Source organism: Lithobates pipiens, unplaced genomic scaffold (genome assembly GCF_037356315.1).
Source record: "Lithobates pipiens isolate NorthernLeopardFrog02 unplaced genomic scaffold, aLitPip1_a1.2 Scaffold_1, whole genome shotgun sequence".
Classification (NCBI taxonomy): domain Eukaryota; kingdom Metazoa; phylum Chordata; class Amphibia; order Anura; family Ranidae; genus Lithobates; species Lithobates pipiens.
The window spans coordinates 108,211,027-108,228,370 of NW_027507685.1; the positions used below are offsets into that span (position 1 = coordinate 108,211,027).

At 48.8% G+C, this 17,344-nt stretch overlaps 1 protein-coding gene across 3 annotated transcripts in view; it reads left to right on the forward strand.

Moving 5' to 3' along the window:
* The window catches only part of SYP (synaptophysin), a 75,912-nt gene that overhangs the window by 47,007 nt on the left and 11,561 nt on the right, over positions 1–17,344 (forward strand). For all 3 annotated transcript variants that reach the window (XM_077472615.1, XM_077472549.1, XM_077472478.1), the window contains exons 4-5: positions 12,870–13,068; positions 17,106–17,297. In XM_077472615.1, coding sequence (XP_077328741.1) covers positions 12,870–13,068; positions 17,106–17,297 — 391 coding nt within the window. The remainder of the gene's footprint in view (positions 1–12,869; positions 13,069–17,105; positions 17,298–17,344) is intronic.

Consider the following 17,344-nt stretch of genomic DNA (forward strand, 5'->3'; position numbering starts at 1 on the left):
GTAAAGACTTTGTTCCCTTTTTAAATATAGGCACTACATTGGCCCTGCGCCAATCCAGTGGTACTATTCCTGTCATTAATGATAATATAGAGGAATCTGGACCTCCTTCCTGCTGCTGGTGATCCCTCTAGTGATACGCCCCAGAATTCTATTCGCTTGTCCCACTGCCTGGTCACATTGTTTGCTAATTTTTACAATCATCGAAAATAAGTACCCCCAAATTGTTTTCCTCCGTAGTGCTGACCAACACTGTACCCCCAGCGTAGTAGTCTGTCAGAGGATTATTTTTCCCTAGGTGCATTATTTTACATTTAGAAACATTGAACTGCAGTCTCCACTGCTTTGACCAATCTTCTAGCAATGCCAAATCATGTTCCATGTTACACCTCCAGGGATATCAACCCTATTTACACTTTGTGTCATCAGCAAAAATACATGCCTTGCCCAACAAACCTTTAGTTATATCACTTATATATAGATTAACCTCCCTGGTGGTAGGATTATTTCTGATTTTAGGTGCTGAAAGCGGTACAATTATTTTGCATGGAAATTTGGCATTTTATATTGTAGGCCTGCAATTCTTAGAAATAACTCTCTTAAATCTGTTCAAACAAGAGTCTAGTAGACATCCCGGGTATGATAAAGTTTATAATATAATAAATAACTATAAATAATGATAACAAATAATAAAAATTATTCAATAATGTAATTAAATCCAAAAACACAGAAATTTGCTCATTTGCAGAATTGTCGCTGTCATTAGATTTAGTGTTTGATGATGCATCTCCCCACAAATCGCTATAGCTCAATTGTGCAAGTGATTCTAATTTATTATTGCTGTTTTCTAGCTGGTCTAAAATCACTTTTGACATAAAGGGGCACTTTTTGGTTGCTATGAACAATCTCCAAATTCCAGGCAGAAAAAAACAGTATTTATAATATAAAAGTGCATGCATGGCACTGGACAGACCACTAGGGACAAAGGGGATGTGTATTTTTTTTATACAGATTACAGTACTGTATGTGTACTGTGTTTTAATACTTTTTTGATTTTGGCGCCGATCTCTGCTCCCGTGCGTCGTAACGTCGCAGGGAACGGAGCTCGGCGCAACTCGGGCACTGTGTGAATCGAGCGGAGGACGGCTCGCACACACAGCGGTGGGACATTGCTGGATCCAAGGGACAAGGTAAGTAAGTCTCCCTGTATCCAGCGATGCGATCCCGAGTCTGGCTCGTGGTACTGAAATTCCAGCCCGAGCCAGACTCGGGATTACCGCCAGGGAGGTTAAATAGAACAGGACCCAGTACAGAGCCTTGGGGTACCACACCAGTGGTCTCTGTTCTGAGTGAACCCCATTTACAACCACACTCTGGGATCTATCTTTTAGCCAACTGCATATCCACTGAACCACCCAAGGTTTAAGTCCTAGCTGGAACAACTTTTGTATTAGATGATTATGTGGAACCGTATCAAATGCCTTGCTGAAATCGAGATATGCTATGTCCCCAGCACCACCCTGGCCCAAAACACTGGTGATATAGTCAAACAATTCAATAAGATTAGTCTAACATGATCTGCCCTCAGTGCTTTGGGTCCATCAAGTTGTGTGTTTTCAGGTGATCAATGATCCTTCTTTTCAGGAGTGATTCCATTAACTTGACAACAATTGATGTTAATCTCACTGGCCTGTAATTGCTAGCTTCTACCTTGCTGCCCTACTTGTGGATAGGAACAATATTAGCTGTGCGCCCAGTCATGTAGAACTCCTCCTGTTAGAAGAGACTGATTAAAAACATTGGTTAATGGTCCAACAAATATATCTCAAAGTTCTCTTAGAACTAGGGTTGCCACCTGCCTGAGATTCACCTGGACAGTCAGGGCTTTGAATCATGTGTCCAGGTTTCAGTGACACATTATTCAGACCAGACTGTGGCTGGGGGATGAGCAGTGTTGGGGTGCCCAGTGCCGGTTGGGAGGTAATGTCTAAGTGCATGTGAAGTTTGCAAAATGCGTCTTCCCAGCATTCTGATTCCTGTCATTTTTGGGATGTCCAAATAAAAAAGGATTTTCATCTACAGTGGCGTGCGGCCATTTCTTCTAATTTCGCTCCTCTCCTTGTCCTTCAGCTTTTAAAGCCATCGGTTAGCTCTTCATCCTCACTTATCCCTGGTGGACATTGCCGGTTCGCAATGGAGGCCATGACTCTTCTCCGTCCGGCTCTGGTCTGTCACTGCCCACCACCTGCCCCATCACAGTGGTCTCTTCCACCTAGACCAGAGACTGGGGGGGGGGGGAGTAGAGTGGGAATCAGTGGTGATGACAGCGATGAAGTTATAGAGGCAGACGGTGATGAGGATGGGCTGGCTTCTTCTTGCAGTGTGGTGAGTGTAGGACGGTCAGTGGTGGCTCCACATACCTATCATTTCAGCAAGAGCAATTTGGCCACACGTTATGCGCGCCACATTGCTACTCTCCTTGGGGCACCCAAAGGTGTCCCAGGTCTTTTATGATACTATAGTGTATACTACGGGAAGAAAAATGCCCTGCACCACCAAAGTGTTCGGGTTTGGCTTGAAGAAAAGGTGGGAACTCTACTTAGAACTCTGGGATGAATACCATCAGGACCCATTGCTTTTTTAGGCTTCAACCGACCCAGTTCCTGTGCTACCTCTGTCTCCAGAAATCCTAAAAATTCACTAGAACCAATAGGATTCCCCAATTTGTTATCGTTAGTGCAATTTATTTCTGTGAAGACTGAACAGAAGTAATTGTTTAAATGGTTTGCTACATCCTGGTTTCCCTCAACATACTGTAAGTGTGGTGCCCGGTTTTCATTTTAGCGATCCCATTGTATTTTTTTCTTCTGTCACCAATGTACCTAAAAAAGGTTTTATCTCCTTTCTTAACCACTTCCCGCCCCCACCGTATAGTAAAATGAGGGCAGGCAGAATGCACTCTCGTTCTAGGACAGCGTCATATGACGGTGCCCCAGAACCGGCCCTTTCTCGCTCCCGCAGGGGGAGGGGGGGGGGGCAGTGCGGGCGGGGATGTTCTTAGGACACGGCATGACCCCCAACCTCAGGAGAGAGCCAATGACGCGTCCAATCACAGCCGGTCACATGTAAATGAGGAAGTGACATTTATTGTCTCTCCTTGCTCCACACTGATAGAGTGTGTGGCGAGAAGATCCGATCAGTGGCATCTCCTTGCAGGGGACAGTACAGCCCCAGCAGTGCCCATCAGTGACACGAATCAGTGCCCATTAGTGATACCAGTCAGTTCTGCCTTTTAGAGCCCATCAGTGCCGCCCATCATGCTGCCTATTATTGCCTGCCAGTGCCGCCTGGCAGTGCCCATCAGTGCCTCCTATCAGTGCCTATCAGTTCCCATCAGTGCAGCATATTAGTGCCCTCAGTCCAGCATATTAGTGCCTCCTCAGCAGTGCCACCCAGGGCTGGTGCAAGGATTTTGGACATCCTAGGCAAAACCTCATTTTGCCGTCCCCCTTGGCCCCACCCCTGGCTCCACCCCCTTTGCTATGCCCATGTATACCCCAACTTTTTAATGAACCACCCATCAATGCAGGGTCACCAGCACCCATCAATGTAGCCTCACCAGTGCCCATCAATGTAGCCTCACCAGTGCCCATCAATGTAGCCTCACCAGCGCCCATCAATGTAGCCTCACCAGCGCCCATCAAATGCAGCCTCACCAGAGTCCATCAAATGCAGCCTCGCCAGCACCCATCATATGCAGCCTATCAGCGCCCATCAATGAATGTTTGCTTGCTTCCATTAATTCGGGAGTCGGGACACAGACACAGTGCTCCACTGCCGCTGCGCCTCTGACACTATGTGCGAACTGAGCGGCGCTGCCTGCTGATGCTGAGATATAGTTGCTTGCTGCAGAGAGAAGAGAGTAGGAACACCAGTGTCCAGGCGCCCTAGGCATCAGTGCAGCCTAGGCGGCTGCCTAGTTGGCCAAGTGGTAGCATTGGCCCTGGTGCCACCTAATCAGTGCCCTTTAGTTCTGCCTCATCAGTGCCCATCAGTGCAGCCTCTTAATTACCCATCAGTGCAGCCTCATTGCCCATTAGTGCAGCCTCATTGCCCATTAGTTCAGCCTCATTGCCCATCAGTGCAGCCCTTATCATTTCCCATCAGTGCAGCCTCATCAGTGCCCATCAGTGCAGCCTCATCAGTGCCCATCAGTGCAGCCTCATCAGTGCCCATCAGTGCAGCCTAATCATTGCCCATCAGTGCAGCCTCATCATTTTCCATCAGTGCAGCCTCATCAGTGCACATCAGTGAAGGAGGAAAATTACCTATTTACAAAATTTTCCGACAGAAACTAAGAAAATTTTTCGGTCTTTTTTAAAAAAAAATTTTTGCAAAAAAGTTAAAAAAATTGAGCAGTGATTAAATACCACCAAAAGAAAACTCTTATCTGTGTGAAAGAAATAATAAAAAAGTCATATGGGTACAATGTTGCATAACTGTGCAATTGTGTGACAGCGCTGAAAATTGGCCTGGGCAGGAAAGGGGTGAAAGTGCCCGGTAGGCAAGTGGTTAATAGATTTCGAAATTTCCTTCTCTTTCTGTGCTTTGGCAGCACTCATAATGTGTTTTGCCTCCTCTTGTCTGTTTTTATACTTAAAGAGTTCCTGATCACATCTGGATGAGGTTCCAGTTGGGGGTAAAACCAACTGATCCCGAGAGGGAAGAACTAGACGTGCATCAGGAGAAAAGGGATTAGTGGTGCGGAACTTAGCCATTCTAATAGTGTTATGACAGTATCAAGGGCCCGTGTCACACTTGCAGTCCTATCAGTGGGTAGCAACAGAATCAATTAGAGCAGTGGTCATCAACCCCGTCCTCAGGGTCCACTAACAAGCCAGGTTGTATTTATTACCTTGAGGAGATGCAGACCAGAATACTGCAACCATTGAGCAGCAAATTATATCACTTGTGATTTATTTCAGTTATCTTGCAAACCTGGCCTGTTAGTGGGCCTTGAGGACAGGGTTGATGACTACTGAATTAGAGAGCAGAGCCAACGTACCTGCTCCTAAAGGTGTCCCTCCCTTGCTGGTCAGCCCAATGAGGAACTACAACTCCCTTGCTGACCAGCGAGATCCTACAGCACTTTGGCCAGGGAAGAAGTGACACCTTAGGAGCAGGTAGGTGCTTTCTCTAGCAATTTGATCACCATTGAGCTGCCATCGATGACATAGGCCTTCAGAGAATTTGAATTCCACTCAATTTAAGAAGAGGATAACTATGGGCTGAAATAAATACAAAAGGATGATCGGTCCTTCTGGGTTTTGGCAAAGCCAAAGAACAGCTTTATTGACACATAGCAGGTAGCAACATCATTCAGACTAGAAGTCCTTTGTGTTATGAGAATACTTGACACTCAAAGTGTCCCCTTACACTGTCCCCTCAATTGGAGAAGGGTTTCCCTTACATTGGTGACCAATACGGGAGTTATCCCCTTACATTGGTGCTCAAGGGGAGAAGGGTGCCCCTTACATTGGTGGTTGGTGGGAGAAGGGTGCGCCTTACATTGGTGGTTGATGGGAGAAGGGTGCCCCTTACATTGGTGGTTGGTGGGAGAAGGGTGCCCCTTACATTGGTGATCAGTATGGAAGTTATCCCCTTACATTGGTGCTCAATGGGAGAAGGGTGCCCCTTACATTGGTGATCGGTGGGAGAAGGGTCCCCCTTACATTGGTGATCAGTACAAGAGTTATCCCCTTACAATGGTGCTCAATGGGAGAAGGGCGCCCCTTACATTGGTGGTTGGTGGGAGAAGGGTGCCCCTTACATTGGTGATCAGTACGGAAGTTATCCCCTTACATTGATGTTCAATGGGAAAAGGGTGCCCCTTACATTGGTGGTTGGTGGGAGAAGGGTGCCCCTTACATTGGTGATCAGTACGGAAGTTATCCCCTTACATTGGTGCTCAATGGGAAAAGGGTGCCCCTTAGATCGGTGGTCGGTGGGAGAGCCTCCCCTTTTTTGCTGGTCAGTGGGAGAAAGATTCCCGTCCCTCCAGTGGTGATCCACAACAACACATCTAGTGGTTGGTTGCTTGCAAACTCATGGTTGGACCATGCTAATGAAAATAAGTATTATCTGCCCCCTTGCATTGCTGATCAGTAGGAGAGGTCTCCCAATACAATGTTACTCAATGGGAGATGTGCCCCCCTTACATTGGTGATCAGTAAGGGAGGTGTCCTCTTACATTGGTGCTTAAAGTGGTTGTAAACCCTTACAACCAACTTTGTCCTACAGGTAAGCCTAGATTAAGGCTTACCTGTAGGTCCAAGAAATATCTCCTAAACCTATACGGTTTAGGAGATATTTACCCGAAGACAGCCACCGCTGTCTACAGCACGCAGGCGCACTGGGGCAGGCCGCAGATCATGGCGATATGCCGCGAGTGTCGGCTCCCGTGCGCATGAGCGGGAGTGACGTCATCGTGGCTCTGGCGAATCACAGTGCCGGAGCAGCGAGACCCGGAAGTCGCTCCGGGATCCATGGCAGCAGCGAAGAGGAAGACGGAGGACTGCTTCGGGGGCTTCGTTCTCAGGTAAGTTATTCATGAGGTAGTATGCTATGCATACTAGCTCATTATGCCTTTGCCTTACAGGGTGTGCTTTTTTAAAAAAAAAATGTTGCTTTACTTCCTCTTTAATAGGAGACGGGCCTCCCTTACATTGGTGCTCAGTGGGACAAGGGGGCCCCTTACATTGGTGGTTGGTGGGAGAAGGGTGCCCCTTACACTGGTGATCAGTACGAGATTTATCCCCTTACATTGGTGCTCAATGGGAGAAGGCTGCCCCTTACATTGGTGGTCAGTGGGAAAGCCTCCCCTTTTTTGCTGGTGAGTGGGAGAAAGATTACCCTTACACTAGTGGTCGGTGATGAAGGTCTCCACTTTCAAAGGTGCTCAGTAGAGGAGCTGCCCCCTTACATTGATGATCATTGGAAGGGGTGCTCCCTTACAGTGGTGCTCAGTGGGACACGGGTTCCCCCTTACGTTGGTGGTCAGTGGGAGAGGTGCTCTCTTACAACAGTACTCAGTCCAGTGAATTATGTTGGCCCCAGGACTAAGCAAGCACCAATAGGTAGGAGGTTAATCTACCACCATTGCCTGCTAAGGAACCCCTAGCAACTTTTGGAGGAACCCTGGTTGAGAAAATCGTGGGAGGGGAAGGTCATCCGGCTCAGGTCTCAGACAGCGCCCTCCAGTGGTGATCCACAACAACACATCTAGTGGTTGGTTGCAAACTCATGGTTGGACCCTGCTAATGGAAATAAGTATTATCTGTCCTCCCTGCATTGCTGATCAGTAGGAGAGGTCTCCCAATACAATGGTGCTCAAAGGGAGATGTGCCCCCCTTACATTGGTGATCAGTAAGAGAAGTGTCCTCTTACATTGATGCTTAATAGGAGAAGGGTCCCCCCTACATTGGTGGTCAGTAGGGCCCCTCCTTTTTTTTTTGCTTGTCTCTGGGAGAAAGATTCTGTGCCTTTGTACACACGGTCGAACATTCCGATGGAAAATGTCCGATCGGACCGTGTTGTCGGATAATCTGACCGTGTGTGGGCTCCATTGGACTTTTTCCATTGGAATGTCTGACCAACAAAGTTTGAGAGCTGGATATAAAATTTTCCAACAACATGATCTTGTCGGACTTTGTCGGATCGTTTGTAGAGAATTCCGATCGGACAAAGTGCCGCGCATGCTCGGATCAAATTATGAGACCAAAGCTATCGGCTACTAGGCTGAACGTAGTCCCGTCATAACAAACGGACGTCATCACGTTCCAAAACGAATGGATTTTCTGACAACTTTGTCCAACCGTGTGTATGCAACACCAGTTTCGGACAAAATCCATCTGAAAAAATGCGACAACCGACCGTGTGTACAAGGGCTAACTCTGGTGGCCAGTGATGGAGGTGTCCATTTGATGTCCTCTTACATTGATGATCAGTAGTAGGGGTGCTCCCTTACAGTGGTGCTCAGTGGGAGACGGGTTCCCCCTTACGTTGGTGGTCAGTGGGAGCCCCCCAATATTTTTTTGCTGGTCACTGGGGGAAAGATTCTCTTACACTGGTGGTTAGTGATGGAGGTGTCCACTTGATGTCCTCTTACATTGATGATCAGTAGGAAGGGTGCTCCGTTACAGTGGTGCTCAGTGAGAGAAGAGTCTCCCCTTATGTTGGTGGTCAATGGAGCCATCCCCCCTTTTTTTTTCTGGTCACTGGGAGAAAGATTCTCTTACACTGGGGGCCAGTGATGGAGGTGTCCACTTGATGTCCTCTTACATTGATGATCAGTAGGAAGGGTACTCCGTTACAGTGGTGTTCAGTGGGAGAAGGGTTCCCCCTTACGCTGGTTGTCAGTGGGATAGGTGCCCCCTTACAACAGTGCTCAGTGGGACAAACGATGTTGGATTTGGAACTAAGCAAGCACCAATGGGTAGGAGGTTAATCTGCCATCGCTCCCTGCTAAGGAACCCCAAGCAAGTTTTGGAGGAACCCTGGTTGAGAAAAGCTGTCCTGTAGGAAGGGATGGTCATTCCGCACAGGTCTCAAACAGTGGTGATCAACAATGACACCATCTAGTGGCTGGTTGCAAACTCATGGTTGGACCATGCTAATGGAAATAAGTATTATCTTCATTCAAGCAAATTATATTGCAGAGATAATTACAAATGTTTAATTATTATATATAGTTATACAAAAATATGTTTATACTATATATATATATATACATTTAAAAAAAAAACTTTTGCTGACCACATGCTTTATTTTTCCCAAGGCGACTGGAATTTTATTCATTATGGTCTTGTAGTTGCTCCTTAGCATTTGAACATTTCCAAATGAGTTAAAAAAGTAGCGCAACAGCACTGCGGGAAGGATTAAAAACAAGACTTTATTATGTCACCAATCTCTTATTCTCCCCGTAAACCTGCCAATTCTTTATTGCAGTTGATTCAATTTGCATTATAGTGTTAAACATGGCTCTCTCTCCCATTCACCCAGCCAGGTTGTTTCAGAAAATAGATGCATACCCGTTCCTTGACAACCCTTTCCGTAATGTAACAAATTGCATTTGCTTCCCCGCCTTGTTGTAATTGGGTGTTATGGAGAAACCGGTCAAGAAAGAATATGAAGGAAGGGAGTGCTCCAGTCAGTCCTATTAATGACGGCCTTGGGCCATTGCCAAGGCATGACTGTTTTAAGAGGCAACTTAACTAAAAGCAAGAGCGCTTTGCAGATGGATGGAGTGTTCCTCGAATCGGAATAAATCCCAAGTGCCATTTCTAATATGCTGTTGTAGCACTAACCCCCAAAAGAGCTGCTGGTTAGATTTGGGCTTACCTTTACTTTCTGTTTTCCATGTTGCATGTCTAGGGGTGTCCTGTGGTAAGTGGCCCAGTAACTTGAGAGACTGACAACAGATCCACTTGAATGGATTTTATTTGCAAAACGTAGACAATGAGCAGTCTCTTAAATTGGGATCAGAGGGTTGGAAAGGAAGTTCCGGGAATTCTTAAGCCCCGTACACACGAGCGGACTTTTCAACATCCAAAGTCCGACGGGATGATTCCGTCAGACTATTCGATCGTGTGTGGGCTGCAACGGACTTTTGATTCGCAAAAGTCTGACAGACTTTAGAAAATGGAACATGCTTCAAATTTTTCCGACGGAACTCCGCCGGACCCAGTTCCTACCGAAAAATTCGCTCGTGTGTATGCTATTCCGACGGACTAAAACCGACGCTAGGGCAGCTATTGGCTACTGGCTATGAACTTCCTTATTCGAGTCCAGTCGTACGTCATCACGTTCGAATCCGTCGGAGTTTGGTGTGATTGTGTGTGGCCAAGTCCGCTCAGTCGAAAAGTCCGTCAGAACTCCGTCGGAACTCCGGCAGAACTCCGGCAGAACTCCTTCGGAAGTCTGTCGGACATAAGTCCTCTCGTGTGTACGGGGCTTAAGTGTCAAAGTCAAAATATTGAAGAACTTGCTTACTTTGACTGCATCCAGAGAATAGCCATTTGCAACTGGATGATCACTTAGGTTGGACAGTCCTTCTCTCAGGCCTAGCAGCCAACAAGGTGCCTATTCAGGAACAAGTCTTTGCCACAGACGTTGTTGTAGAACATACACGATAATGTCTCTGCCACAGACAATGTTGTAGAACACGTAGGAAACTAAACTTGAAGAGCACTCGTTGGATACCTGGATCTTTCAGCCAGCCTGGCGATATCCACAAGACCAGATTCTCTCGGTTACTTCAGCCCTTCCAGGCTCTTACTAAGAAACCAACCCGTACGTGGTGTTCTTCTGAAGAGTCCTCCCCTGGAATGCTTGAAGTCACTGGGTCTCTCCCAAACCGGAGGCTGCACCCAACCACCTCAGGATCCTTCTTTAGTTTCCTTGCCACAGGCTAGCCAGCCCCAAGACATTAAAATCGGGTGGATCCACACCCCAGGCCATAGCCTTCCTGGGGGCTGGACAGGAGGACCAGGACCATGACGTCAGTACATCATTCTGGACCCGAATCCCGAACCACGTGACGTCCGCATCTTAAATACCCTCTCCCAGAGGGCACAGCGAGAGCGCCACTCCCACTGGGTGGGCTCCGATAGAGAGTAACTTAAGCACCTAACCAAACCATAGTTCCATGCCTGCCAGAAGAGACAGCGCCCCCCCTGTGGCCAGGCTGAACATCTCACGGTCCAGTCAGACTGATGCTGAAGTCTAAATTTAGACAATTGTACCTAAACCAAACTGCCGTTCAGACGTAACTTTAACTTTGAAAAACACATAGCACGTCCTCTTCCGGAGCTACACTATTTTTGATGGAAATATTGCATGTGTTTATTCAATCATATGATCATATGACATAGCGATAGAAGCTAAAAAAAAGTCCTGTCTAATCTTTATTAATCATCTCCGCTAATACTAGTATATGCTTGTTTGAATGACCTACAATGACCTACATTTTAGGCTTCCAACCCAAAATTCTATTTTCTATCCAATTTTTTTTTTGTAAAAACTTTTCAATATATTCTTCTATAGCTACAAAGTTTATAAAAATCCACCCTGTGTTGCATTTAAATGCTTTTGCACGCCCAGATATTACCTTGTAAAAGTGACGGTGACATTATCACTGGGCTGTACAATGCCTGTGCTGAGAGCTGTAGGAGGGGTCCGGCATGCTCCACCCACTACAAGCGGCCTGCAGAAAACTACTGGAGGGGACAGAGACAAGACCAGTCACCCTGCATAGGGAGAGAGAGAGAGAGCAGAGCTGGGGGAGGGGCAAGCAGGATCCTATTGTATGCTTGCAGCTACAGGCAGGAAGCAGAAGAGGGAAGCCAGGAACAATGCAGGGGTAGGGGGCTCACAGGGGGACACTGATCCTCTGTATGGCTCTCTTTGGAGCGGGGGGGGGGGGCAGGCAGCAGGGTGAACCATATGTGGGTAGGGAGGCAGATCGAATTTATCAGAGGGAAACGTATGGTGCAGAGTGAGGGTGATCTGTGCTGCAGGGGGGGAATTACTGGACCCTTCCCCCACTGTCCACCTTGAATGATCCTATTGTGTCCTTGCAGCTTCCGACAGGAAAGAGAGGAGGGAAGCCAGGAGTGCTGAAGGGTTAGGGGGCACACAGGGGGACCTGGGCAGCAGTGGGAACTGTATGGTGCAGAGTGAGGGGGATCTGTGCTGCAGGGTGACAATTACTGGACCTTTCCCTCACTGTCCACCTTGAAGGATCCTATTGTATGCTTGCAGCTACAGGCAGGAAACAGGGGAGGGAAGCCGGAATAACTGCAGGGGTAGGGGGCACACAGGGGGACCTGGGCAGCAGGGGGAAAAGTATGGTGCAGAGTGAGGGTGATTGGTGCAGCAGGGGGGAAATTACTGCCCCCCCCCACTTTCCATTTGGAAGGATCCTATTGTAGGCTTGTAGCTACAGGCAGGAAGCCGAGGAGGGAAGCTGGAAAAACTGCAGGGATATAGGGGGCTCACAGGGGGACCTGGGCAGCAGGGGGAAATGTATGGTGCAGGGTGAGGGTGATCAATGCTGCAGGGGGGCAATTACTGGACCCTTCCCCCACTGTTTATCTTGAAGGATCCTATTGTGTGCTTGCAGCTGCCGGCGGGAAGGAGAGGAGGAAAGACGGGAACACTGCAGGGGTAGGGGGCCACACAGGGGGACCTGAGCAGGGGGAAAAGTATGGTGAAGAGTGGGGGGGGGGGGTAAATTACTGAAACTGATCCTCTGTATGGCTCTCTTTAGAGCGGGGGGGGGGGGGGGCAGGCAGCAGGGTGAACCATATGTGGGTAGGGAGGCTGATTGACGACTTCGTCTCCTCTCCCTCCTGATGGTTTTCAGCTGCCGATCATGCTCCCTGCCCACATACTGTATGATTCACCCAGCTGCCTGGGCCCCCTTGCTGCCCGGGGCCCCATACAGGAGGACCAGTGGGTGACCCCTTATCCACAGCCCTGCTTGTATCCTCTACATGCACAGATCTCTGTGATTGGTTGACATGGCTATGCAGGTGTAGCCACACCAAATTTAAAGGGAAGCCGGCTGGATTCAGGGAAGTGTGTTGCAATGCACTTCAAAGCACTTTGCCAAAATGGCGGCATTTTGGTGAAATCTCCTGAAAATTCTTGGAAATGAAACTCTCTAGTTTTGCTCATCACTATTCAAAAGTAACAGATCATCAAGTGTCCCCCATGGACATGATGTAAGTTAATAATTAAGTCCGCAAAATGGTTACATCCTTTGTGACAGGTTCTCTTTAAATTTTCTTTTTCCCCCTTCTGTCCCACAGGCTTCATCAGGAATATTTTGATGCTCCAACATGCCGAGGAGGGGCAACAAACAAGATTTTCTTAATCGGGGATTACTCGTCTTCAGCTGAGTTTTTCGTCACAATCGCGGTGTTCGCTTTCCTCTACTCGATGGGGGCGCTCCTCACCTACATATTCCTGCAGACCAAGTACAGAGAGAACAACAAAGGGCCAATGATTGTAAGTCGGCCTTTGGGGACTCCATGCAAAGCCATCAAACATGGACTGAAGGAGAACAAAAATGGAATAGGGGGGGGGGGATTTCTTGAGCTACGTCCTGATGCTGGAAAGTCCTAGTTCGGGCAACTCAGGGCCAACATACTCATCAGACATGGAAGTAATTTATTTTGGGTTCTTCAAGCAGAAAATGAGAAGGTCCTGGAAAGAGGTAGACCAGTGACACGTAGCAAGCTTCAATATTGGCAATCTTTATTGACCTGGAAGATCAAGCAGAGAGTCTTTGTCGAGAAACCGCCTCCATTGATGCATTTCGCCCCACACGATCTTGCTTAGCTACAGCCTCTATAATTATGCCCAGTCCTGTGGGTGAAACGTGTTGGGTAGAAGATTTCCATGCGGGACTCTCTGATTGTTTGTCTGGATCAATAAAGCTTGCCAGTGTTGAATCACATAAAGTGCCGCCACTCTCCTTCTTTCCAAGATTTGTGTGGTTAGTGAGGCGTAGGATGAGCCCCTTCCTGGTGTTTATCACCTGGCGTGTGTGCACCCCATGGTCCTAGTGAAGGAGCAAGACTGGGACATGGAAGTGTATACATCATATATATTAATAAAGCAATTCTCTATTTATAATGGACCTTCTCTCCATTATAGTCCCGCCCAACAGTAGACATGGTGCCTATTAAATTTATTATTCAGCAAAGCCAGTTCAGTGTTCCTCTCTTATTCCGTTATACTTTGTTACTCTGCCGGAATTCATGGCTAGGCTCCAACTGTCATCCTCCTAGTCAATAGGAGTGGTCTCGTTGGTTAGGCGAGTACTCCTACCTTGCTTCAGGAGACAACTGGCCAAGGAGCGTTAGAAATGCTGGGAGCAGCCTGATAGCCATTCTTATGTCACAGGTGTACAATATCAGTGAGATTGTTTCAGATCCAGCACCAGTCCCAACCCAATTTGGCCCTTACTGGAGCTACTGAGGCTCATTATAAATCATGGGAAGTTGTGGGGCACGGTGGACTGCTATGCAAAGTTAAGGGGCATGTTGGACCGCTATAGAAAGTTGAGGGGCATGGTGGACTGCTATGGGATGTTGAGGGGCTCAGTGAACTGCTATGGGAAGTTGAGGGGCACAGTGGACCGCTATGGGAAGTTGAGGGGCACGGTGGACCGCTATGGAAAGCTGAGGGGCATGGTGGACTGCTATGGAAAGTTGAGGGGCTCAGTGAACTGCTATTGGAAGTTGAGGGTGGCACAGTGGACCACTATGGGAAGTTGAGAGGCACGGTGGACCGCTATGGGAAGTTGAGGGGCACGGTGGACCGCTATGGGAAGTTGAGGGGCATGGTGGACCGCTATGGGAAGTTGAGGGGCACGGTGGACCGCTATGGGAAGTTGATGGGCACAGTGGACCGCTATGGAAAGTTGAGGGGCACGGTGAACCGCTATGGGAACTTGAGGGGCTCGGTGAACTGCTATTGGAAGTTAAGGAGCATGGTGGACCGCTATGGGAAGTTGAGGGGCACGGTGGATCGCTATGGGAACTTGAGGGGCACGGTGGACCGATATGGAAAGTTGAGGGGCACGGTGGACCGCTATGGGAAGTTGAGGGGCACATTGGACTGCTACGGGAAGTTGAGGGGCATAGTGGATCGCTATGAGAATTTGAGGGGCACGGTGGACTGCTATGGGAAGTTGGGTTGCATTTTGGGAACTGTGGGAGGTTAGGGGTTCTTCAGGTGGTTGGAGATTCTGGAGGAGGGAGGCCCCAGCCCTTCAGTGGACCCGCTGCCCAGTGTACTTCATGATTCCAATGTACCCCAAAGCATCCTGTGACATGTATTAACCCCAGAGCCCCCCTATCAGTCAAATGTACCCCAGAGCATCCTGTGTCATGTAGTAACCCCAGAGCACCCCTATCAGTCAAATGTACCTCAGAGCACCCTGTGTTGTGTAGTGACCCCAGTGCACCCCAATCAGTCCAGTGTACCCCCTAGCATCATGTGTTATGTCAGTGACCCCAGTGCATTCCTATGAGCCCAGTGTACACCAGAGCACCCTGTGTTATGTGGTGACCCCAATGCACCCCCATCAGTCCAATGTACCCCAGAGCACCCTCTGTTATGTAGTGACCCCAGTGCACCCCCATCAGTCCAATGTACCCCAGAGCACCCTGTGTTATGTAGTGACCCCAGAGCACCCTGTGTTGTATAGTGACCCCCGTGCACACCCATCAGTCCAGTGTACCCCAGAGCACCCTGTGTTATGTAGTGACCCCAGTGCACCCCAATCAGTCCAGTGTACCCCCTAGCATCATGTGTTATGTCAGTGACCCCAGTGCAATCCTATGAGCCCAGTGTACACCAGAGCACCCTGTGTTATGTGGTGACCCTAATGCACCCCCATCAGTCCAATGTACCCCAGAGCACCCTCTGTTATGTGGTGACCCCAGTGCACCCCCATCAGTCCAATGTACCCCAGAGCACCCTTTGTTATGTAGTGACCCCAGAGCACCCTGTGTTATATAGTGACCCCCGTGCACCCCCATCAGTCCAGTGTACCCCCTAGCATCATGTGTTATGTCAGTGACCCCAGTGCAATCCTATGAGCCCAGTGTACACCAGAGCACCCTGTGTTATGTGGTGACCCCAATGCACCCCCATCAGTCCAATGTACCCCAGAGCACCCTCTGTTATGTGGTGACCCCAGTGAACCCCCATCAGTCCAATGTACCCCAGAGCACCCTGTGTTATGTAGTTACCCCAGAGCACCCTGTGTTGTATAGTGACCCCCGTGCACCCGCATCAGTCCAGTGTACCTCAGAGCACCCTGTGTTGTTTAGTGACCCCAGTGCACCCCTGTCAGTCCAATGTACCCCAGAGCACCCTGTGTTGTGTAGTGACTCCAGTGCACCCTCATCAGTCCAATGTACCCCAGAGCACCCTGTGTTATGTAGTGATCCCAGAGCACCCTGTGTTGTGTAGTGCACCCCCGTCAGTCCAATGTACCCCAGAGCACCCTGTGTTGTATAGTGACCCCAGAGCACCCTGTGTTGTGGAGAAGAGAAAGCCACCGCTCCAGGCTAACCAGGCTATGAGTAAGCGCTAATTTTAACGCAAAACGCGTCGGAAATTTTTGTTCCATTTTTCTCCCTTGTTGCTGTGGTTCGTATGATGTGATTTTCTACTTGGAAAAATAAAGGCACAAATCATTTCTGGTTCGATCCGGAGTTTTTTCTTTTCCCATTTATTGGTTAGCACCCTGTGTTGTGTAGTGACCCCAGTGCACCCCCATCAGTCCAGTGTACCCCAGAGCATCCTGTGTTATGTAGTGACCCCAGAGCACCCTGTGTTGTGTAGTGACCCCAGTGCACCCCAGTCCGTCCAATGTACCCCAGAGCACCCTGTGTTGTGTAGTGACCCCAGTGCACCCCCATCAGTCCAGTGTACCCCAGAGCACCCTGTGTTATGTAGTGACCCCAGAGCACCCTGTGTTGTGTAGTGACCCCAGTGCACCCCCATCAGTCCAGTATACCCCAGAGCACCGTGTTATGTAGTGACCCCAGAGTATCCTGTGTTATGTAGTGACCCCAGATCACCCTGTGTTAATGTAGTGACCCCAGATCACCCTGTGTTAATGTAGTGACCCCAGATCACCCTGTGTTATGTAGTGACCCCAGATCACCTTGTGTTATGTAGTGACCCCAGAGCACCCTGTGTTGTGTAGTGACTCCAGTGCACCCCCATCAGTTCAATGTACCCCAGAGCACCCTGTGTTATGTAGTGCCCCCAGAGCACCCTGTGTTGTGTAGAGACTCCAGTGCACCTTCATCAGTCCAGTGTACTCATCTTGATCTTGAGTCACCTTCTGACTCCAATGCCCCCCTAGAGCAACCTGTGTCATCTAGTGACCCCAGTGTGCCCCGTGATTCCAGCATCTCCCAGAAGATCTTGTGTCATCTTGTGACCCCCCCCCCCCCCCCCATGTGCCTGGTGAACCACAGAGCCTTCTTCTCATTGTCCTGCCCTTTCTTCCCCTGCAGGACTGCATTGTGACGGCTGTCTTTACCTTCATGTGGCTGGTCTGCTCCAGCGCATGGGCCAAGGGTTTGTCTGACATTAAGATGGCCACAGACCCCGAGCTGATCATCGAGCAGATCCCGGCCTGTGAGAACCCCGAAAACAAGTGCCAGGAAGAGCGGGATCCTGTCATGTCCGGGCTCAACACCTCTGTGGTGAGTTGGCGATTCATTCATACCCTTGTGTATGTGTTATATAGATA